At 42.4% G+C, this 14031-nt stretch overlaps 1 protein-coding gene across 1 annotated transcript; it reads left to right on the forward strand.

Annotated features, from left to right (window-relative positions):
- The first annotated feature begins 2949 nt into the window (after positions 1-2949).
- CCN3 (cellular communication network factor 3) lies at positions 2950-8526 on the forward strand. The gene is made up of 4 exons (XM_027684550.1): positions 2950-3379; positions 3660-3911; positions 5747-5955; positions 7881-8526. Exons 1-4 carry the CDS (start codon positions 2983-2985, stop codon positions 8175-8177), a joined length of 1155 nt encoding a protein of 384 aa, XP_027540351.1. The 5' UTR covers positions 2950-2982; the 3' UTR covers positions 8178-8526.
- The last annotated feature ends 5505 nt before the right edge of the window (positions 8527-14031 follow it).

Genomic DNA, 14031 nt, shown 5'->3' on the forward strand with positions numbered 1-14031 from the left:
GAATTTGCAGCTGTCATCTAGGCTGAGAAGGGATAGCTAAAAATGAAAAACTGCAATATTTTCAAGAAAAATATTGCATTTTGAGGTAGACTACAAGAGAGGGTGTTAATTTATGAGACAGTGCAGGACAAGTGATGAATCATCCACCATCATATTTGTATCAGTAGAAAATGGTGGGACAAAAAAATCAGGAAGAGAATGAGAAAGATGTGGTATTTATGAGAATTTTACTCACTAAAAATTGCATCACTTGCCATACAAAAGGAATGGAAGATAATTTTATAGGGCTGCTTGTTGTGAAGCAGTGACTTTCATAGGAGGCTGGACGGGAAGCTGGCTTTAAACAGAGGGATATTACTATGAATGCTTGAATTTTTGCAATGGTTTGTCATACCTTGACACATACCTTGACACCTTTAGATAGGAATAGGATCAACAACTAGAAACACTGTAAGAGTTGAGTCAGTTTTATTTGTAACCTCTGTTTCCAGTCTTTTAGATAAAGCTTCCTTTGCCATTTTGGTGGTGCAGGAAACTTCTTTATGTATTGGGAGGGATTACTCTTTGCAACAGCTACAGCCAAAGTGGCAACCCAAATATTAACTCACTTCAGTACAGTTCTTTAAAAAAAGCAAACCCAGAGAAACTAAAATATTTATTTGTACTTACTAATTTTGTATCATGAATAAATGCTATTCATTGCCAGCTGAGCCAGCATAAAACCCCTCCACCTGATCATTATTTTATTCTGTGAGAAGTAACAAAGGCTACTTTCATATGATAAGAACAGTATGGCACTCTTTAAAAAGTTGTAAAACAAGTACAAACAAAAATGTTCACAGTTAGGAAAATGAACCAACATCCAAGAACTGGTGGTTCAATGGACTCCAAATTATGCTTGGAGGAACTAAAATGTCCAGGAAAGGATATTTGGTCTTATTGTACTAAAATGTAGCATAATCATATTTTCATAAATGGTATTTTATAAACAAGTAGGGCTTTAATAAATTTATTAAATGCAAGTAAAACAGAGGTGGGTTTTTTTTCAAATTAAGTATGTTGGCAAATATTTTTTTCATTTCTTTGATTCTTTCTGCAGTTTTATGTGGTGAAACCTTTTTTATACACCAGAAGATATTTAAGAATGGTGTGAAGGAATCTCATTGAAAGGTAAGGAAACTTTCAGTGGCTGTGAATGATTATCACCACTGAAAACCTCAGCAGATTCACATACAGAGGGATGGGCAAAAACAAGTCTTGTATGTGCCCTCTGGCTGACAGCCCTGCTTTTGGGAAAACTACAGGAACAGCCTTACTTCTTTTAAGCAAATCTTCATGCCTGGCCAAGAGCATTGGTTATTCTGTTCACAAGCAAGGTACTATAAAAGTGGTGGCTTTGCACTGAACTGCCTAAATCAGAGATAAGAGGAAAAGAAGCAAGAAAAAAAAAAAAGAAAAAAAAAGGAGATAAGGGAGGCAAAATGACCTGGCAGGCAGTGGATGACTGAAATAACCTCAAACCCATGCCCAAGCTGCTAATAAGGTTTGAACAACCAATGTTCCCCTTGGCTGGTCCTGCTGTATGTGAGTGAGAAAATGAAGGGCCAATGCATGTCCAGAGATAATGTATTCATGCACGAGTGAAGTCTGCTTTCCCTAGAATGCCAGGCTTTTCCAGAAACCCTGCGGTTGCCACTCACCATCAAAAAAGGAACAGTGACTGTTGTCCAAAACAAAACTTGTATCTTGCCATTTCTGTTTTTGTGCTGACTTTTGCCTTGGCAAGAGTTACAGCAGCCTTGTAAATTCATGAGTACCACTTGTGTCATGTCTTAAACGTAAAAGGCATCTTGTTTTCACTAGTCTGCTTACAAGTTTTGTTTATTTTTCAAATATTTTCTCTTTAACAAGCCATAACAGAATCCAGTGCATATTATCTGCCTCAGACAACCGAAGATAAAGAATATTTGTATCCTAGCAAGACCCAAGAAGGCCTGCTTGGGCAGAAAGCAATTCCTGACAAGTAAAACCCGTTAACAGATTTAGTCTCCCTTACGCTTGGCCTAAATCTTAACTGCACAGAGCACTGGAGTTACTTCTACAAAGCATTCCTGAGGCCTGGCATGTCGACTCTGCATCCTCTGCGGTTGAACACACCATGTGAGCACTGAGGAGTCTGTCACTGCTCCAACACACCGTGTTGCACAGAGCAGGGAGGGCTCCCTATGCAACTTCTGTTTCCCATCAGCCGATACACCTGCACCCCTCTGGTAATGAAAGTGCCCATGACTTGAAACTGAAGAGTTCACTGAGGAGCACTCATCACCCCCACAGCCCCGATCTTCACGGGCTTCATTCCTGCCTCTGTAATGCCTGCCAAGCCCCAAACGCCTCACTCCAGGGCCAGAAGCAGAGTGTCACCATCGGCCACCAGCCCCAAGAGGTGTTTGGGTAGCTGGTCTCCAACGCCAAGCACTGCCCAGCCACACTGGCAGTGCCAGAGGCCTTGGTGTAGCCGCTTGGACAGCACTGTGCTGCCCCACCGTGTGTGACTGCAGCACCGCTCTTGTGGGGATGGATGGATGGATGGACTGATGCCTGCGAGCAGACGAGGCAGGAGACGGGGCAGGAGACGGGCCATAGGAATGGGCTGAGGGCGGCAGCCCCGTCCGGGGGAGCCCCTCGACTTCAAGCACCGGGCCGACTCGGCCCCCGGGCAGTGACCAGCTCTGCCCTCGGAGCGCTGGTCCCCGCTCCATGTACCGCCCTCGGGCAGAGGGATCCCGCCGGGCAGGGCAGGGGCAGCGGCTCGGTGCTGCCGGGGCAGCGCCCGGCCTGGCTCCAGCTCCCCCGCTCCACCTCCCCGCCTCCGGCCCTCTGCCCGCCGTGCGGGGGTGGCGGCGGAGGGGGGTCCCCGATCGCCTCTATATAAGCGGCTGCAATGGCTCTGCCGCCAGAGCCGATTGCGCGGCGGGCGGGACCATGGCGACAGGCGGCGGGCAAGACCTGCCCGCCCTGCTGCTGCTCCTCCTCCTCGTCCTCCGGCCGTGCGAGGCAAGTGCGGGGCGCCCAGCGGGGCCGGCGGCCGGGGGCAGCCGGCGGGCGGTGCGGCCCCGTGACCCGGCCCCCGGGGCCGCCGTGTCCCCGCAGGAGAGCGGGCCGGAGCCGGCGTGTCCCCGGCCGTGCGGGGAGCACTGCCCGGCCGAGCCGCCGCGCTGCGCCCCCGGCGTGCCCGCGGTGCTGGACGGCTGCTCCTGCTGCCTGGTGTGCGCCCGGCAGCGCGGCGAGCGCTGCTCCGCGCTGCTGCCCTGCGACGAGAGCAGCGGCCTCTACTGCGACCGCGGTCCCGAGGACGGTGGCACCGTCGGCATCTGCATGGGTAGGTGGCGGCGAGGGGTGCCCCTCGGGGGCGGCGAGGGGTGTCCCTCGGGGGCGGCGGGCAGACCCTGCCCGGGGCCGGGCCTGCCGCGGAGTCCGCTGCGGGTGTCGCTGTAGCGCTGCTCTCCCCTCTTCCCTCCGGCAAAGCGGCCGCACTACGGCGGGCCGGGGCTCTCCCTGGTGCTGCGGGAGGGGCCAGTGCGGCCGCCGAGGGGCTGGGAGGGTCGGGGGCCGTCCGAATGCCCACTGTATCAGCGAAATGCCTTCCCTTTTCCCACTAGTGCTGGAGGGAGACAACTGCGTGTTTGACGGGATGATTTATCGCAACGGGGAGACGTTCCAACCCAGCTGCAAGTACCAGTGCACTTGCCGCGATGGACAGATCGGCTGCCTGCCCCGCTGCAACCTGGACCTGCTGCTCCCCGGGCCCGACTGCCCCTTCCCCAGAAAAATCGAAGTCCCTGGAGAGTGCTGTGAGAAGTGGATCTGCGACCCTGATGATGAAGTGATTTTGGGAGGTTTTGCTATGGCTGGTGAGGAAATTAAAACTATCACAGTCATTGGGAGGAGGAGGGGATATATACTGGAAATATCCATGGGGTTGCCAAATCTAAGACACCTTGGTTTGCAAGTCTGTTTTTTTCTGATCTTTTTTTCTCATCTGAAGTGACTAGTAGGTATACCAGTGGTAATGAATAAAGGCAGAGCCCAACACGTAAAAGAAGAGATTCAGAAGGTGAATGTGCACAGCAGTTTTAAAAGTTAGCTAACTTAAATTACTTCCCAATTCTTAAATTTCTGTTTATCTGGTGCACAGTAGTTCTCTGAGCAGAATAAAACAGGGGCAAGCCGCTAATCCTCCAAACATTCCCACACTAAAAAAAAAAAAAAATCAAAGCTTCAATCTTGCTAGTTGCTCTGCAGGAATATGTTACATCATAAATACTATTATAACGTCTTAGTCTACAAGAGACTTTTTTCCCCTAAATTCTGCAGCTCTTACAAGTGGTCAGCATGGTTGCTAAAATACCAACAAATTCCCGCTTGTCTGTGCTACAGCTCTCATCATTATTGCTGGCATTAAAAACATTACAGAGTACTTGGAGAAGCAGTGGATATAAGCACAGTGAGTGCATCTGTAAAAAATCCCGACCCATTCCAAAATGCAGAACTCATAAAGTGCTTTTGTAATTGAAAAACCCTAGACAATATCTTCCCCCTGTTTTCTTACGGGGTTATGTCTCCATCCCCTTTAAATTAGACTATTGGTTCAACATGAATTTTCATAAGCTACTTTTACTGAGAATAGAGGGTACTGCATTTTCTTCCAGTCACTGCTCTTTGTAATCTTAAGCAGTTAGTTATGCTGAAACTTGGCTAATTCATTTAAAAAACAAGTGAGGAAGGATCCAGAGAGAAAAGTTCTAATAACTTTTCAATGTGCTATGAAGCATAAGTTGTAAGGCACATAAGGTATAAACAAAAAGTTTGACACCTTTCTGCTACCTTTCCTTTTCTTTGATTTGTCTGACAGTGACAGGCTAATCTGTAAAATTCCTACAGATGAATTATCTGCATTCTTTTTAGCAATCGCCATCCCTCTTGGGAGGCCACCTTTTTGGATCTTTACCATGCAAAAGGCAGAAGGGCCATTGTAGAGGAACTTAACAGCAAGAACTGTGACCGATGGCTCAGTTATGTTGCCTCTTCCTCTTTGCTCCTGTGCTAATCAATGAGCCAAACTGTCCAGTTAACAATATTTGCATAGTACAGCTTAATATGGCAGGATGATGGTCAGAGTTGACTATGGCTTTAAGTAGCTATGATAGCTCCTGGAAATTGCTTCCCTCCTCCCTCTCCACCATCACCCTGCCTGTAATCTGTCAATAATTGACAAGATGGGGTGACTTTATGATTCTCAGAGGAAAGGACTTTATTTCCATGCTGTTTATTAGTTTAGATAAATCATTCAACCTCTCTCAAATCACACCTAATATAAGTATTTTTGTGACTTAGCTTTAGAACAGATTTGTGATGTATGTCCATTGGAAAGACTGAGGAATGAAAAGTTATTAAAGTAGAGTTCTAAACTGGTTTGAAAATTGGCAATAATTCTTGAGTGAACTGATTCTAAATGCTTTGCTGATTACACTGATATGCACCTTTCTGTTATTTTTAGATGCAGGAAGTTGCCACCCAGGATTCCTAAAAAGGCAGCTTTTAAAATTCCTAAATCTTTTCAAAAGCATGGGGTTTGAACCTTTTTTTGTCTCACATGTTGCTTTCCAGATGTGGTGGAGCTCGGTTAGATACTGGGTTTTCATGGGAGTTTTTCTTGTAGTAAAGTTCTGTGGGGTTTTGTTTCCAGCCTACAGGCAAGAGGCCACACTTGGGATTGATGTGTCGGATTCAGGTGCCAATTGTATTGAGCAGACAACAGAATGGAGTGCTTGCTCCAAAAGCTGTGGAATGGGCTTTTCCATTCGTGTTACGAACAGAAATCAACGGTGTGAGATGGTGAAGCAGACGCGGCTTTGCATGATAAGACCTTGTGAAAATGATGAGTCATCTGATAAGGTAGGCTGCTCAGAGAGGCAAGGGTTTTTTTAACAAAAACGCATTAGACTTGCCATATTTGCTTAGTAGCTTTGTGCTGCACCTCCAGGAGATCAAGGGAGGGGATTCTGCCCCTCTACTCCACTCTGCTGAGACCCCACCTGGAGTACTGCATTCAGTTCTGGGGCCCTCAGCACAGGAAAGATGTGGACCTATTGGAAGGAGTCCGGAGGAGAGCCACTAAGATGGTGAGAGGTCTGGAACACCTCTCCTATGAGGAAAGGCTGAAAGAGTTGGGGTTGTTCAGCATGGAGGAGCGAAGGCTCTGGGGAGACCCTACAGCACCTTCCAGTACTTAAAGGGGGCCTACAGGAAAGATAGAGACTTTTTAGTAGGGCCTGTTGTGATATGACAATGGGTAATGGCTTTAAACTAAAAGAGTGTAGATTCAGACTAGATTAAAGGACTAGATATAAGAAATTTTGTACAATGAGGGTGGTGAGACATGAGGAACGGGTTGCCCAGGGAGGTTGTAGATGCCATTCCCCATTCCCAGAAACATTCAAGGTCAGGCTGGACAGGGCTCTGAACAATACGATCTAGTGGAAGATGTCCCAGCTTACTGGAGGAGGGTTGGACTAGATGATCTTTAAACATCCTTTTCAACCCAAACTGTTCTATGATTCTGTGATAATTTGAGCTGTCTCAGATCACATGTATTGCATGTGCAGGTTATTTTGAGAGCTCGCACAGTCTAACTTCTCCCACAAATGCAATTGTTCTACCGTATGTATACTTCAGAGTTGCTTCAGTCATACAGAATGGATATGTCAGATTTCTAGTCTATTGAGCATCTGGAACTACAGAGAAATGTGTAAGATCCTGCAAAGTCTGCTTAGGTAAATTAAACCTTATTTTAATCCTTATGATGCTTTTTTGCAAGCAAACCCAACATTTACATTTCCAATGCAAAAAAAAATGTGTATCTAAGGGAGCTGACTTCTTTGCTGCTTCAGCATATTATTACAAGTATTCCTGTCAGGTAGAATAACATGTGGTTATGTAAGAGGACCAACACTTTATATAAAGTTCTGAGTGTTGAAAAGCATTTCTAAGACCTTTGCTGAACTGCTGAAGTCTCTGCAGTCTTAAATAATGTGTTTTGTAAAGGATATGAAACGAACAAGGAGCTGGGGAGATTAACGAGAATGATCAGAGGTCTAGAAAACATTTTCATCTAGGGAAAAACTAATAGAACTGAACTTCCTCTGAATGGAAGAGAAGAGATATTCATTGTAGTAACTGTGTTCAGATGTTGCAGCCTGTTCTGAGTCCATGGGGGATACAAGAAGAAATGGAGAGTTTAGACTTCATGAAAATTAAAACATGAGTGAAAACCTTCCAGATAGTAAGAGCAGTGAACCGTTAGGGTTGTCTGGGGGTATATAGAGTCTCTGTCACTGAAGACTTCCAAAGACAAGTAAGACAATCATTTGTTAAGAAACACATGGTTAAAGCTGCCTTGGGTCACAGGAATGGACTACAACTTTTGCAATTGATTTTACCCCTCTTTTTTCCCCTGAATGTAGGCCTGTGACTTGGTTGTTTGGCTTCCTGATTCTCTGATGGAACTGCACTATCTTGAGTTTTCCAGTAGAGTATAGTTTCATAATGAATGTCGACTTTGCTTGTATCAGATGACAAGCCTGTGCTTTAATTATTTGTCATTCATTACTAGTCCAGTAACACATTGTTGTCAAAGGATAGATCTTGCAGGTGTTACCTGTAAGTGACTACTGAAGCAGCTGCAGGCTCTTCTTGTTGTTGAGTGAATAAAGACAATAAATTTAAGTTTTCAGAGTAGACCTATATCCTTGCATGCCAACTTTTAATTGCTGTCTGTCTTATGGAGTGATATATCTAATGTCTCTTCTTATTTCTCTTAGAAAGGGAAGAAATGTGTCCGAACAAAGAAGTCTGTGAAAGCTGTTCGCTTCGAGTACAACAACTGCACGAGTGTGCAGACATACAAACCACGTTACTGTGGCCTTTGCAATGATGGGCGATGCTGTACCCCGCACAACACCAAAACCATTCAGGTGGAGTTCCGCTGTCCTCAGGGCAAAGTCCTAAAAAAGCCAGTGATGTTGATCAACACCTGCGTCTGTCATAACAACTGTCCTTTGAGTAACATTGTTTTCTTCCAGCCATCAGATCTGTCATCTAGCGAAGTAAAAATATGAAAAGCACGAATTAGGTTGCATAAAAGGTATAAATAGTTTATACAAAACTTGACTCACAATCAGGTGAAGGTAATAATTGCGTATATAAAATAACTAAAATGTTTTTTCAAAACAGTCTTTCAAACTAGGTGCTTTCTTTTTTCCTGTAGTTTATTAAATACCTCATTTTACGTTTCCCCCCTCCGAATGTCTTTTATTCACTTGAAGGAAATTTTGTACCCTGGACAGAGCCTTCTTTTTTTCTTGATGGTGACAGAAAGGTCACAAAGCAGACAGCTAGACTTTCTCCTGGGTTAAGGGGATCATGCCACAAGTTTCAGTAGCTGTAGGACTGGGCTCTTTTAAGAGTCAATGTGTTCCTTTGGGAATGTGTGATACTGTATCACATAAGCTTCCAGATTCTCAATTTCATTCTGCATCATGCATATAGACTTAAGCAATGTTCTTTTCCTTTTTAATGAAACTCTGTTTTTTGATGACAGTAAAAATCTTACTGATGAAAGTGTTGCATTCTTGTGACTTGTAAAATACCTTCTGTCAACACCTCTGACTTTCTCTGAGGATTAAGTTTACACGTAGCCTCTGAAATGACATAGCTAAGGTCCCTTATCCTGAAGCACAGGTTGATAGCTGACAGCAGTTAAATTTCTCTTTGATAACTTCACTAGCACTCTAATCCAAAACCAACTAAAGTCAGTGTCTTATAAGTATTTGGTTCTAATTAATATGTGTCTGTAGATATAACTATTTGGATGCAAAAATAATATATCTGTAAATTCCTCTAAAATACTAACTGTATTATATGGTGCTTCATTTCTTAGAAAGGTGTGTATGTAAATAGAAACTGTACATATTGTAATATAACTTTACTAAGTAAATAAACTTTGTGATTAAAAATATTATTCCCAAAGTTGTTTTTCTTAAACTGGCAACTTTTAGTAGCTAAAACACAATGGGAAGAAAAAGGGTCTACAGACTCCTAAAAATGAAAGATACTATCTTTTGATATTCTTAGTGTCCCTTGTCCTAATTTCTGTCCTAAAAGGTGTGCAGTGTCTTGGTGTAAGGAAGGATGAATAATTTGTGAGAAACACATTAGAAAGGAAGTTTCTCTTGGAGTAAGTTAGCCTGGGAGATAGGATTATATCAATTAAATTAGAGTGCCCTTAAATGTAGTGGTGGTGAAGAACAATTACACGATTTGGAGTTCACGTTTGGGTATGAGGTACTACTGAAGTATTTAATTGGGTCTTGCATCATTTCAGCCCATTTCAGCCTCCCAAAATCAACCTGTGACCCTGTTTGTGCTAGACACTGTATGACAATATCCCCAAGGAATATGGAGCCTGATGGTCACAGTGTCATGTATATTAAATCAGATATGTAGCAGGATTGTGCCAATAGGTCATAAATGCGATTGTGCAGACATCCAGTTGCCTCAGCTGTGGGATCAAGTTTAGCTCAATGTCTGTCTGTCTCTGTTATTGATACCAGAGTTGTACTTATGCCACAACTGTTCTATAACTATGTGGTAGGAATAAAAAATCTGTCTTGAGAAAAAAAGATAGAAGGCCAAATCTCAAAATATTAGACCTGCTGTCCTTCTCTAGAGGAGCTATCAACCTCCTGTTTGGCAGCTCCTGAGACACAAGGTGGAATTCAGCTGGGGGTTAAGACTCCTAAATTTAGTGTCTGCATGTGAACAGGTAAATGCTCATTTTACCCAATGAAGCTTAAGGTAAAGATAACCATGAACAAGCATCAACTGCTGATTTTTTTTAGTAACTTTTAAGTCATCCTTGAAATTATGAGGCCCTGGTGCTAAAACCTGTGCTCGTTCAGTTAAGGTTAGATAGATCGTGTCCTCACCTGGGCTCTTGCATGGCTTTCTCCATTAACTGCACCAAAAATTAATTTCTCCATAGTAATTGCTTTTGTTATCAACAAATTGCTGCCTGCCTTATGCTTTTCAAACAGCCAGAACATGACTAGCCCTTCATAAAGAGCATGTGGGTGCATACATGCAACACTCCCTGCCCTTGCACTTTTTGATTTCTAATCATAGAATCATGGAATAGTTTCTGTTAGAAGGGACCTTTAAATGTTATCTGGTCCAGCCCCCCTGAAACGAGCAGGGACATCTTCCACTGCTTCAGGTTGCTCAGAGCCCCATCCAACCCGACCTTAAATATTTCCAGGGATGGGGCATCTACCACCTCCCTGGGCAACCTGTTCCAGTGTCTCACCACCCTCTTGGTACAAAATTTCTTCCTTGTATCTAGTCTGAATCTACCCTCTCTTAGTTTAAAATCATTACCCCTCGTCCTATCACAACAGGCCCTACTAAAAAGCCCGTCCCCATTTTTCTTATAAGCCCCCTTTAGATACTGAAAGGCTGCTAAATGGTCTTCCAAGAGCCTTCTCTCCTCCAGGCTGAACAACTCCAACTCTCTCAGCCTTTCCTCATAGGAGAGGTACTCCATCCCTCTGACCAGTTTTGTAGCCGTCCTCTGGACCTGTTCCAAAAGGTTCACATCTCTCTACATTAGAGAGTTTGTAAAGTTCTTTCTGGTTTTGCACCCCACAAACCTTATGTGCTAGGAAATGCTGAGAGCTGGATAGCAGATTGCTACGAAGTTGTCGAGCAGATCAGATTCCAGGGGAGATGGAAGGGGTTTTTTTAAACTACTTACACCCCACATCTCTATCTGCTCCCTCTTAGAATCAGGTTGGTTTGTGTAATGCTTTTCTAATCTAATGCAAGCTATCAAGTATTTCTCAGGATCATCTTGCAAATGCATGCATCTTCATTTGCAAGAGGTGTATCAACTGCTGAACAATGCAGCAATAGCATCTGGACAAATTTAAACAGTTTTTGTATTAATAAAACCCAGCTAATCCTGAGCCAGGAGTGATTAGAGAGAAATGCAGTCAACACTGATTTCCTAAGAAGCAAAACGGTTCACGCAATCACTATATTTTTACTATGTGCACTATGGCATATGAGTTCAAGTGTAACTTCAATAACTCCTTTTGTCTATAGACATTTCCCCAGCACTTTAAACTACAGTCTGCACTTCAGTAAATCAGTGCCAAAATGCCCCCTATAACCTTTCTTAGTGCTTCTCTGCTTGATCTCCAAGTTGTCAACCCATTTTGTGAGAAGTCAGTTGCATTGTTATGAGCACTGGAACGTTCACAAAGGAAAAGTGCTACAGTGTTCAAGTCCCTATTATCTGTTTTTATAAACACCAGTACTACAGCAATCTCAATGTCTTCTTACATTACTGTAGCATTTCAGCAGGAAAAATGCCTTTTGGAAGGGATCACAAATGTTTCCTATGGACGAAAGCAGCCAAATATCTGACCCAGTTTTCTACTGTCTTTTAGACTATATACATAATTTCAATTCAGTGGCTATTTTTACCTCAGCTCAGTTGATACAGCTTTTCACCAGCTATCAGTTTGATTATATTCATTTAGATTTGTTTTACTTTAATATGGACAGTTACTACCTTGGTCTGTGGGCTGATTTCAGCTTGTTCCTGAAAAAGCTCATGACACTGATTTAATTAAAACACAACAGCGTTGTGTCAAACCTGTGATATTTGTATAAGTAAACTCCAGTGATAAAATCATGAACGTTTCTGCTTTAGGGCTGTGATTTTTCCAAGAAACGAAGTTAAATTATTCAGATTGAGAAAAATTTAATTATTCAAATGTTAGCAGTTCATTTTCTTATCTCTAAGGATTCACATCTGAGCATTTCAGGGAACATCACTCAACATTCAATGTATGGGTCCATACTGCAGTTTGTGCGGAGTATGTGTTGATGAAACAAGCACAAAATATATTGGTTGACTTGTTCATTCCATATTTTCTGAAGAAATTTACCTTTCCTTTGCTAGTACGAGTGAAGGACAGTCCCAAAAATAGTTTGGTTAACAGTTTTTGGTGTTAGCAACTAGTAGGCTACGTACACCTTCAATAAGTGATGTTGATGATATTCAGTATTACCCCCAACATCATACATACCCTGAAAGATGTTTGTAGCTATTTCCAGGACTGTTTCATCTCTAAGACTTCATTAAAGCAACATACTTCTTGCATTTAATCTGCTTTGAATTTCTCTAGTGCAATAGTCAAAGATATATTGAAAATATGTCTCTTTTTTGCCTTCACTGACTAGGTAAGGAGACCAGCTGACAGCCTCCTCAACTGATGCCTGACACTAGTGTGAAAACCTCAAAATTAGTAAAATTCAATGATTGAATTCACTAAGATCATGGCCAACCCTTTCTGTTTGCCAGAATAATTCTGGAAGTAGTACAATAAAAGCTTCAGGAAAAATAGAATGTTGCTTTTTTTTTTCCCTAGTCCAACCTATAATTTTTCTTCACTCTATTTTTAATAATTTCTTGATATGTGGGAAGACAGATGGAAAAAAATTAATTACTGTTTCTAGTCCTACTATTTAAGTATTATGACACATGTGAACTTCATGGAATAACATTTGTTATTTGTTATTATTAAGTTGTCCTCTGAAAACTTAATACACTGGAATTTATTTTTGTTCTCAATTTTTTTAAGCAATAATAAAATAATTCTTTTGTACCAAAACTTTCTGATTGACTCTTGTTTCAAAAAACTATTCTAGTTATACCTACCATGCTAAATTTTGTAATGAGCTGTCTAGTGCAGGCATGAAATTTTATGTAACCTGAGGGAAAGTTCTGCTCTGATTTTCCCATTACCAATCCCAGTTCATTCATTAGACGGGTACCTGTTCTATGACCAGAGATACCACTAATATCAGTCAAGAGACCTACCACGCAGCTGTAAAAGGAAGAGTTTACTTGTACATATAGAGCAAATATGTTTAAAATTGGTTTAAATCCCTGCTGTTAACAATGTAATTTCTATAAATGTGTAAAGGTAGATATAAGTCTGCTTCTTTATCATTGAACACGTTTTAAACCTCATGTTCGCCATGGACTGCAGGGGGAGCCCAGCAGATTGCCTCCAGTGAGCTTGCTGGAGTAATATGAAATTAATCTCATGCTAAGCCTTTCCACTCAGATAAACAGTAGGGAATAGCCATTGCTGGTCAATTGATTTAATTGAATGATTTGTAGACTAGAAAACGGGGGGGGGGGGGGGGAGCCCTATTTTTATCCCAAGAATTAGATTTATTCTGCCTTGGATATGCAAAAGGTTACACTAAAATAATGAAGAAAAGTGCCTAAAACTCTTCAGTGTTCATGGATCAGGTTGTTCTTACTCTCAATATTGGAATATTTCATTTTAGTTCATACAAGGAGACCTGGATCTCTGGTCTCATATGTTGTCTCTCCCCTTCTTTAGACTCTCATGTTATGAGCGTGTGCTGAGACTGTTTTCCCTCTTCCATATTTTTTCCATGCTTTCCTTATTCCGCTCCTTATTATTCACTTACACTGTGCCATCTAGTGGTAAATTATGCATCCACATCCATATCCTATTTTCAGAGGCCTTCCCCATGCACCCCGTGCATCCCATGCATCCTGTCTTCTCCTTTCTCCATGAGTCTTGCAGTCCTCAGGATACATGTTATGTCCATTGCAGTCCATTTGCTTGGAGATAATCGGAGCTTTTTAAAGTATGTCAAATTTAATTTTGCTGAAAGTAAAAGATAAAGGATATTAAAAAGGATATAATAAATTATATTCTAAAGAGAAAAAGATGTGTTTACTGGGCAAGGTTTGCTCTCCTACACCACTGGGTCTGGCTCATTAAAAACCCAGGCTCAGCACCTCATGCTTGATTTACAGGAACTCAGAAAGAAAAAATCTATCCGTTAGACCAAACGGAGACT

This window comes from Neopelma chrysocephalum, unplaced genomic scaffold (genome assembly GCF_003984885.1).
Source record: "Neopelma chrysocephalum unplaced genomic scaffold, ASM398488v2 Primary Assembly neopelma1_66, whole genome shotgun sequence".
Classification (NCBI taxonomy): Eukaryota; Metazoa; Chordata; class Aves; order Passeriformes; family Pipridae; genus Neopelma; species Neopelma chrysocephalum.